General features: G+C 34.7%; 1 protein-coding gene across 2 annotated transcripts; it reads right to left on the bottom strand.

The window, feature by feature from the left end:
• Window positions 1–3,212: 3,212 nt before the first annotated feature.
• Window positions 3,213–9,749, bottom strand: LOC109093518. 2 transcript variants are annotated; one of them, XM_042711921.1, is made up of 7 exons: window positions 9,585–9,749; window positions 9,284–9,353; window positions 9,098–9,198; window positions 7,293–7,634; window positions 6,552–6,638; window positions 5,660–5,797; window positions 3,213–4,765 (listed from the first exon to the last, which is right to left on the bottom strand). In XM_042711921.1, the coding sequence occupies exons 3-7, from the start codon at window positions 9,138–9,140 to the stop codon at window positions 4,605–4,607; spliced, it is 771 nt and encodes a 256-aa protein (XP_042567855.1). In that variant the 5' UTR covers window positions 9,141–9,198; window positions 9,284–9,353; window positions 9,585–9,749; the 3' UTR covers window positions 3,213–4,604. The 2 variants fall into 2 exon arrangements, with proteins under 2 accessions (XP_042567855.1, XP_042567854.1); XM_042711920.1 differs by lacking the exon at window positions 9,284–9,353.
• Between the last annotated feature and the right edge of the window lie 1,395 nt (window positions 9,750–11,144).

Raw genomic sequence — 11,144 nt, 5'->3', positions numbered from 1 at the left:
TATTAGGCTTATCATTATTGCTTTTAACTCTTAAACTGTGTTATGATCTATATGACCTTATTATTTTTATTGTGAGTATTAGGCTTATCATTATTGCTTTTCACTGTTGTTGTGCTATGTTATTGCAATATTCACCATTATATAATCAAAGGAGTATAGAAAAGCCTATGAAAGTGTCACTCCACAATACAATAGCAAAATATATAAATATGTATAGTATTTTATGTTACATTTATAAGTGTCTAGCACAATTTCCTAAGGAAATGACATGGACCAGAAGACACTGCAATTACTAAATGATATTTAGACAGACTTAAAGAAGTTCCAAATCTATACTTGTGCTCTTATTATTTCAGTTATTTTGCCTTTAATGTAAATAAACGTGCAAACAATATACTTGCCTTTGTGAATTTATTTTTATGTTAATTACATTGTGCAACTGTCTCTTTAATACAGCGTGGTTTATATACATGCTGCTGCTGATTGGACTGACATGTTTGATACACCCACCAAACAAGAGAAAACGTGTCTCAAACCCCCTGGCAAACCGTTTTCAGGAAACATGTCGTTCAACCCCGAAACCGTAGCAAAACGTTGCACACCGGTTTGAGCTTGAACTTGCCCCAGGTTTTGGCTTTGTTTTCGTGTTTTTCATACTTGCTGAGATAATGATCAAAAAGTAGTTTGACCAATAACATACAGTAGAGATTCACGATAAATATCAGCACGATATTAATGTGCATCTCGTCAGTAAAGCCGGTTCTGCAATCAGCAGTAAATATCTGCACGTGCGTGCTTTCATGTGGAGCAGTGTTTACTATACAGAGCCGTTGTTCACTGACAAGCTACGCAAAACCGCAATCATATTTTGTGCATTTTTTGGGCAGCTTGTCAGTGGGATTTAAGAATCGATATCGTTCTGTAAAAATGATAAACGAATAATATCGAGATATCAATATTTTTTACCCAGCCCTGCGGAATAGTGATTTTGAACGAATCTTTAATGTGACTCGGGAAGAACAAGTCGTCTCGGGGAGTGATTCGTTCAGTTTCAAGTCTTCGGGTTTTCGAGTCGTTCGTTCATCACGAGACAGCCCCATAAGCTTAACCAATGCAGAAAACAAAAACAAGTATCTCTGCTTTATCAAAATGATTTCACCATCATATGGAACAAATTTAAAGCATAACCAACTCTTTATTACCTTTATGACATCAGAAAAAGAACCATTATAACAGAAATTCACACATTTATAAACTGTAAGAAATAAAATTGAAATACAATTTGAGACCAGAAACGCATCACGTAACTGTAAGAGTAAATAATAATAACTATGCACCTGTTTGTAAGGATTGGGAAGGTTGTAAATAATTAACTGATTTCGCTATCCAATGCTGTCACGTCATGTGACAAAAGAATGAATGACTCGAAAGGTGAACTAATCAATTCTCTTTTCCGTAAATATTGGTTATGCTAACTGTCATTGATGAACGAACGCCTCAAACCAAGATTTGGTCAGATAAGAGGTGTCAGCGACCCAGGTCAGACTCGCAAAAAAGATTTGTTCACTAAAATGAACCAAATTAAAAGAACCAAATGTTTTAATTAAATTTGCTAAAATGAACCAACTGAACCAAATGACTCGTAAAAAAGATTTGTTCATTTTGCTGAATGAGATTCAAAGATCCAAGTCTGTAAAATGATCCGAACTTCCCATTACTAGTCAGGAATCCATGGCAGCTTTCATTGGCCAAGGCCCACCCATGAGGCCGTTTGACTGACATGTCAAACAACCAGTCATAGTTGGTTTAGTTTCAGCATCACGTTTCAGGGCGTGGAAATGTCGCCACAATAACAACTCTCAGACGTATTTTAAAGATTCTATGCCGTGAACTTTAAATATTTCACATACTTTTGAGAAGCCAGCTTTTAGTTGATCCTGATAAGCACTCGTCGTCACAGTCGTAAACACGATGGCTTTCTTCTTTTGTGAGGGGGTTTGGTGCCACGGTATCTTTGTTTCCAGGCGAAACGTTAAAGAACGCGACATCCACACGTCTCCCAGAAATCCTGTATAATTCAACCAATCCAAATACGACTTTGAAATTCCTGAAGTGTTTCCACTTTTGTGTTCCATATGCATCAGAACTTCAGCCAACGGTCCAAGGGCATGATGTTTGAGGCTGAGACTACCTTTACGCAGACCGATTGGTATTTGACATCAAAGTACTGTGAGAGCAATTTAACAGCATAATAGGCAAGGCATGACCTTCAGTGACCATTTGATTTTTAAAGTGTTTAAAGGCCTATTTTATACCATATGGCGAAGTGAAGCGTTCTGAACCAGTGAAGCTTTCAACACAATTGTATCGGAAAAAGGTTCATTACTCAAAGCTTTTCAACACGGTTTATATTGTGGCCATCTTTGTTTTATTTTATTGTATATAAATAATGGTCATTGTCAAAGTCATTCATTTGTGTCAGTGTACTGACACTAAAATAAGTAAAATAAATTAAATCCGCGATCTATTTTAACTGTGCCTCAGTCCTGTTATTTCATAGGCAAAGTTTATTTGAGCTAAATATTTAATTACGAATAATTAAAATGCATTATAAAGTAAAGGAAACGGCACTGAGGTTCGCTTCGTTTGAACCAGATACTGAAGCAGTCACCTGGTTTTCAGACGAACAAAGCCAAAAATAACAAAGCAACGTTAAAGTGCTAACGTTAAAGTGCTTTCCGAAACAATTCTTTGATGTGAAATGTGTTGATTTTTTTGATACAAGCTTCGGAGCTTCAGAGTCGAGCATAACTGTATTTGTCAAATATCTTACAAAGTATTAACTTAATGTCTGAATTACAGTTCAGCAATTGATTCTATCTTTATGAGTCTTCCACTGTTCAGTTTTTGGTGAATCTAAGTCACAAAGGAAGTGCATGAACTGATGCATTTTGGGGCACCCAAGTGTCTATCAGTAACTGTCTGTGAGCGTGACCCTGTTTGGCTAATGCCCGCAGTGTTTTTTTTACGCATTAAATGCAGATGCAACTAGGACAGCATTGTTCTCTGCAGGACTGCGTCCCACTTTCTGCTAGTAGTGTGAATGTTTTTTTTTATGATTCCACCTCTGCATTTCATAAAGCTGCTTAATTGAACATCTACTTAATGACCTTTTACACCAGAACATACACCAAAAAATTTGGGGACGGAAAGATTTTTTAAATGTTTTTATTTATTTGAAAAATACAGTAAAAAGCAGTAATATTGTTACATGTTATTACACTTTACTGATTTGTATTTTCATTTGTAAATCATTCCAGTGATGACAAAGCTGAATGTTCAGCATAATCACTCACATGATCCTTCAGAAATCATTCTGATATGCTAATTTGATGCTCAAGAAACATTTATTATTATTACCAATGTCAAAGTGTAAAAGTCTTTACTGAATAACTGTTTTATTTCTTAATGAATAAAAGTATTAATTTCTTTAAAAAAACAAAACATAACATTCGAAATGTAACAAAAGCAATCATAAAGTTCAGCCAATCAGAAGAGCGCGTGAGCGTGTGGGCGGGCTCTATCTTCTCTCAGAAAAAACACTAGTACGCTACTGTCTCACAATCGAACAGAAATCGGTAAGTAGGCTTATAAAATAAACATTTTTATCAATGTTCAAATTACATATTCAGCTACTAACACATTCTTTGTCATGGAAAGCACTTGTTTGTGCACACAGAGTTCACAGTTTGAAAGTCCTTGTTTCCGTTAAGTTATTTTCAAGATCTGAGGTAGGCTATAACTGTCGTGTGTCGCAACCGTTTTTATACAGTCTATGGTCGCAACGTCGAGTATTTCATTTCTGGCCCGAATGAAATGAGGCTGTGAGGGATAGAAGTACAGTGGATTGTACTGTTGTTTAACAACATCGTTGTTCAAAAAGCTTCAGTAGACAAAAACACCATAGAACAGTGTTTTAAGTTATGAGTTTTGAAATATACAGTGTGTGCCATTGTAAAGACTGTAAGTCGGTCCTTCACAGCCGCGTTTTTCACGTGTTTAATTCAATATGGCATCTAACCTAATTAGGTCACTGACTGACATGAGTTATGTGGAAACTGGTGTTCAAAGAAAATTCTCAGTTCCTCTAGTGACTACATAAGAATTAATGATTCATAAGTATGAAACATCTCAGTTCCTTATTTTCTTCTCTCATGTGCCACTGTCACAGTAGGCTATGTGGTTTGTTATCTAATCATGATCGATTAATCTTTATTTTGGTTCTGAAATACCATAGACCTGTTTTTGCTGTCAGAGTAATATGCTATATTAATTGTGAGTGGAAAAGGGGTGTGGCAGATTTTTCTTTTTGATGTTTTCTAATTATTTTTGTAACCACTGAATGTAAGTCTTGAAAGGAAAGAAAAAATCAGCTTTTCTCATGTAGGCTATCTCTTTCTGAAAAAAAAAAAAATCAGCTTTATATTTACATCTTCCCATCTTGGGAAATGCTACAGTACAAAATTAAATATATGTCCATGGTAAGGCATGTAATATAAGATATTTAATGTGTTTTCAGGGGATAATTCTTTCATATGGAATACTTATGGCCTGCGGATTCTGTTGCTTGAAAGAGTGTCGTACTTCCTCAGTGGTTTAATGGTGTCAGTCTTTTTGGACTCAGGCAGGTCGCAGATGTCCCTCTTAGTACGGTTTTGCCTCCAGCAGCTCGATTCCACTGGTTTGGTGTTCATATAGATGTTCTCTAGAAACACATAACATTACCGTAGTTACATCAAAGCACAGGCCACGCTGAGGGTCTGAAGGAAGATGGTTCTGCTGTGCACGCTGCACCTAACCACAGACAATGAGAGGCAGTCTAATCATCAACTGGAGATCATTCTCACAGTGCTTAACCACATGACACCCACTCTCATTCAGCACTCAGTTTGCGACCCAGGAAATGTCTGACCTTGTACATAGGCTCCTAAGGATTCTTTGTTGTTTCTCAGCTGAGGACTGCAAACAATCTGTGTGACTTTTAAAGGATTTTTGTGGCATAAGAAATAATCTTGATTCTTCCCTCAGTTTATAGCAAAAATTATAGTTATAGGCTGTAGACATTCATAACCACAAGGCTTTAGCATTATGTGTGTTGGCTTGAGAGTAAAGTTAGTTTGAGTAAAGTGATACAATCTTTGAACATCATTATTATGGTGATGTTATGTTGTAATGTTTTATGATGCTTATGTCATGCATTTGAAATAATCATCATCAATGTACCGAGCCACATACAAAATACACTGTAAAAAAATAAAATAAATAAACTCAAAGCTGTAAATAAAGATTATTGGAGTACGTTTGGCAGAAAATGTGTATTTTAGTCATCCACAATTTCATGCTTAATTCAAAGTGTTGCTTTCCGTTTCTTTGTAATTAGGTGTAAAAATTCACTAGATATTTCTGAGTGAAATATGTTTCGGCACCAATTTTTTTAAGTGTATAAAAAATTAATGTGAGACGGACAATGAACTGTAGGTTCTAAACGTTAGATCTGGTCAAAGTTAACATTGTTTTGTTAAATAAATTAGTTTAGGGTTAAACTATTTATTTGGTGACAGATTTTTTTAAATGCAACATTGAGTCATTGTAGACGTACCTTTCGGTTTGCGAGTCACGATACATATGACAACAATGGACACAACTAGTACTACGCATCCAGCTGCCGACGCTAGCCATATCCACCACTGACCAATGCTGGACGGTGGTGAGGAGGATGTTGTGAGGATTGTTGTGGCTGTAACACACAAAAGATTACAAAAAATTGTAATTCGGTTAGATGTGTGGCTCTTCCGATGGCTGCAGTTATCGCTAATTTTATATTCTCAAAGAATACATGCGTGAATTTGATTATGGATTTGTATTGAATCAGATATGATTGCAATCTTTTTTTATTTATTTATTTTTGAAGGGAAAACAACCAATTTCCCTTAAATTCTTCCTCTCCAAATCTCTCTACAAACCTGTTTGACAAGCCAGTAATTGCTTTGTAGGTTTTTTGGTCTTGAACTCCAAAAATGTATTATCATACATGCAGTGGGGTCCAAAAGGCTAAAATCACATTGAAAATCTGGGGTTCAAAGCTTAATTTAATCCTGGACATAAACAGAAAGGTTTAGGAAAGGAAATTAAAAAATAAATAAACTGACCAAGTGATATTTTAGATTCAGTTGTATAAAATTAGAAAAAAAGGAAAACTAGTGGTTTCAGACTACTGGACCCAACTGTGTAGTATGTCAGTTGAATGCCTGTAATTAATTTTATAGCCATAGTACACTTTATTTCTTAAAAACTTACATTTGAGAACACATGATATTACTGATATTTGAGACAAACTACACGCGTACCACATGTGGCTGTAGTAAAAGTAGAAGTAGTAGTTATTATGCAGTAAATCCATTACTTTGTGACTACTTGCGCTCATACAAGTGACCAAATGGTGTTGAATTGAGTATTTAAAAGTTTAATGAGAGAAAAAAGCTAAATTTTACCACTGATCAAGCAAGTTGTGGGGTAATCTTGTGTAGTTGGATTCTGCATCTGTGGCTGTTTTGGATATTCCTGGGTGCTGTTGGCATCTGTAGAGTAAAAAACAACAGTGAAAGTTGTTAAAACTGTGAATTGTTACTTTCATACATTTCAACAACAGATTATGAGCAAAGGCTGTTAAAATGTCTTGACAAACACTAATGGCTTTTGGCAAAGTAAAGTGATGGAATTCTACTGTTGCTGAAATTGGAATTTTGGCTATTGGCATATTGTTATACATGTTGTTATTATTTCCTACAAACATCTAATCTGAATTAAGCCATAATATAACAAAAAAAGGTTGGTGCACGGAATTTTTCAGTTTATAGAACAAACTCAATGAAGTGCATTAATTTTTAATGACAAATTGTTTTATCAGCATAACAATTTCAGTGAAAAGTTGACGTGAACATTTCATAATGTCTAAGTATTTGGTTTGCCCACTTCTGCTTTAATGACAGCCACCCTCAATGCACGAACTCATTACATTAGTGCACAACATGATCATCATTTTCGCCAACGTGATTTGAGAATAATCCAAAGTGCATCTTGTGCTTCAATCTGACGATCTGTACAAATGAGTCCACATGTGCAGTGTCACAAAATGACTTATTTGATAAGTGACCTAGAAATAGTGCAGAACCTGAAATATATCATAATTTTACATCATAACATTTCTATATTTGATTCAACCCTCTACTTACCGACCAGAACTTGTGCTCCATTACTGCATTTTTCTAAGAGAACAGGAATATCTTTTATAACCTTGCAGAAGTACCATCCACTCTCACTGGTTTTGATGGAATTAATGGTGAATATTGACCAAGTGTCTTTATTTTCTGTATTATTAAAACTTTTTTCATGTAATCCTTCTGTTCCAGAGTTACAGTCTAAATCAGTCGGACTGTAGTACCACCTCAGTTTATAATTTTCACCGGGCTGAAAAGTGCAGTTGATCGTGACTGAGTCTCCTTCATAGACTTCAATGTACTTTGGTTCCAAATAGACTTCGAGTTCCTCTGGACTTGTACTGGTGATCAACACTCCTGTTGTGGTCATGAAAAGAAAAGCATAAAGATAATGTATTGTCTGTCTTTATGTACAAACAATAGGAACATGATTGGAATACAGACATCATGATAAATTGTGCTCCTGTAGCTCAAGTGGTAGTGTAAGTCGCTTTGGATAAAAGCGTCTGCTAAGATTCCCCGGGAACACATGATAAAAAATTGTCGCTTTGGACTAAAAGTTTTAATGACATTTTAATACAATTCCACAAAAAAAACATCAAACGATAAATTGTTAAATTAGTTGATACTAGTCGAGTTAACTAACATCTTTCACAGCAAAATATTTAATGACATTTGACTGTAATTGCTCAATAAATACCTCAAACAAGCGATTCTGGGTCTGTCAGCCAAATGAGTTAATTTGTAACTTCTACACATAGTTTTTCCATAACTACACAAGTTATTTCAAATACAAATTAATCAACAAACAATTTTAGCATCAGACATTATAGGGTAAATAACGGCTAATTGTCAGACTAAACAGGCTAGGTTTATTTTTGAAAGTCAGTTTCTTAGTCAAATATAAAGTTTTGATTGGTAAAGATAACAAAAAACAAAGCTATTTATTGCACAGGAATTAGAATATTTTTTTTTTTTTAAATGTCATAGTAGGGCATGTTGTCACAATTGGAATTCAATTCAAGTTTATTTATGTAGCGCTTTTTACAATACAAATCGTTGCAAAGCAACTTTACAGAACATTAAGTTTCTACAATATTTAGTAGTAGTTTATCAGTGGTGACTGTCAGTTAATGTACATATGGCAGAAATGTACGGAAAAATCAATTAAAGACGTAATCAAACAGACGATAAACACTATTAACAGCAATTATTATATGATGCAATCAAATTTGTAGAAAAATTCGGTAGTTCTGTAAATGATGTTATATGCAATTTAACAAATTTTCTACAAATTTATTCAGTCAAACAGTTCTGAAACACAAAATGATTCATGAAACAGTGAAAATGTAAAACAATCCATTGTTTTGGCCAACGAATATTGTAATTAATTAACCACATTTATAACGTAAAACACAAGTGCTAAAAATTTTACTGTACAGGACAAACTGTACAAAATGATTCTAATTTAAGAGGTTTTTAACTATATGCTTGACACTGACTTACAAAACTTCTAAGTGAAACACACATTTGTGTATTTAGACTCAAAATCTAATATTTACTGAGATGAATCCTTTGTGATAACTACACTCTAAAAAATGCTGGGTTGGGTCACATATGGACTAATTGTTGGGTTAAAATGTACAAATTGAATCCAACAGTTGGGTTAGTCCTTATTTGACCCAAAGTTGGGTGTAGCCTTGGTCAAATTTTGGTCAAAAGTGTCAAAAACTCTTCTTACCAAAATATCTGACCAAATCTTTGTGGTAGATTAAATGCTTAACAAACTACGCTTTTAAGATAGCTCAAATTTTACTTACCAGTGAGTAAAAGAACAACGATTCTACTGCACAGTCGATCCATGCCTAGCTGGGCACAGCGTGGGTCTTGAATAATAAACCTCCTTCAGACCAAAAATAGTCTGAGCAAGAAGAAAAAGATATTAATTAAATGATAGATCCAACTTCAATGAAAACAACACCTGGAGTCTTTTAATGAGAACGCACAAGTCTTCCTCGCTCGCTCGTTGTGTTAGTTAAAGCTCTTGAAGTCTGGCAGAGATACCTAGACGGGTTCCTGTTTGGTCATGCATATATGAATAGGTTTCAGAGCTATCTGTTGATAGCCTATGAAAAATATTACGTTGTCTTCCTGTAGAAGCTTAACTCTACTAGACATTATTCAAGTAAACAGAATGATTTTTACAAATGGAAATAAGTAACAAACAAGATACAATGCAGTATATAACAAACAAGATCTGCAACTGGAAAAATAATGGTTTTAAAATAATGTAAACTGTACACTTACCACTCTTAAAGTGGGTGAAAATGTGAGAGTTGCTTTGAAGTAATGCACACAAGTTACAAGCATGAAAGGAGGTCAGCGGCATGAACATGAAATGAGAATCAGCACCACAAAAACTCGACTGACATCAGACATATCAGGAAAACACCAGAGACGCTTTCTGTTCACACGCAGAAACAGCACTGCTCAAGAATAACATCCCCAACATGTATTGAACACTTTTGGACCTTCAAGTCACTGTTGTCATTCATTGAAATATTTCAAAACATTAGATAGGAAATTAGCATCTGCACAAGCTTTTTTCTAAATTAATTTAACTTTTCTGATTTGTTTACTCAACTGATATATATAGTGAATATATTAAGTCATGTACTTTAAAACCTAACAAACATATTTTGGGAAAATATTTCACCTACTATATTGAGACTTGCTGATATTTTGTCTTGATATATTGTGTCTAATATTTATGACGTGTCAAAATACTCATACTACATTTGATGGAGTTTTGTTTTGATGTCTCATACATGACTTGCTGAGAACTGTGACTCATAATACTGGCATTGTTCTTTAAAGATCACACAAGTTGCATGTGTTTGTGTTGCATAATCTGTACAGTATATCACAAAGAATGCAAGGAAGAATATATCTCAGTCTTTTATATATATACAATTTGCATACAGTAAAAGTTACACTTTAAGTGTAAATTTAAATACCAGTAAGAAAAAGACCATTGTCCTTGTTCAAATGAGGAAACTGGCACAAATGAGGCACGTTTCCACTTTCCACAGAAAGATATGTAACACAAGAACTGAGGTTTTGTATGCATACAACAACAACAACAACAATAATAATACAAATAATAATAATAGTAAAATTCTCCCACTTTGGCTGATGCACAAACTAACTCATCCAAAATTTATATACCCATTCAGATACCACAAATAAAATCACAAACTTAAATTACACTCCAATACCAAAAAATTGGCCAAGAATACAGGTGGATCTCAATAAATTAGAATGTTGTGTAAAAGGTCATTTATTTCAGTAATTCAACTAAAATTGTGAAACTTGTGTATTAAATAAATTCAATGCACAGAGACTGAATTAGTTTAAGTCTTTGGTTCTTTTAATTGTGATGATTTTGGCTGACATTTAACAAAAACCCACCAATTCACTATCTCAACAAATTAGAATACTTCATAGGACCAATAATTTATTATTATTTTATTTTTTTTGTGAACTGTTGGCCTTCTGGAAAATATGGTAATTTACTATACATCTACTCAATACTTGGTAGGGGCTCCTTTTGCTTTAATTACTGCCTCAATTCGGCGTGACATGGAGGTGATCAGTTTGTGGCACTGCTGAGGTGGTATGGAAGCCCAGGATTCTTTGGCAGTGGCCTTCAGCTCATCTGCATTTTTTGGTCTCTTGTTTCTCATTTTCCTCTTGACAGTACCCCATAGATTCTCTATGGGGTTCAGGTCTGGTGAGTTTGCTGGCCAGTCAAGCACACAAACAACATGGTCATTTAACCAACTTTTGGTGCTTTTGGCAGTGTGG

Source organism: Cyprinus carpio, chromosome A22 (genome assembly GCF_018340385.1).
Source record: "Cyprinus carpio isolate SPL01 chromosome A22, ASM1834038v1, whole genome shotgun sequence".
NCBI lineage: Eukaryota > Metazoa > Chordata > Actinopteri > Cypriniformes > Cyprinidae > Cyprinus > Cyprinus carpio.
This window is presented reverse-complemented; position numbering and strand designations above follow the sequence as displayed.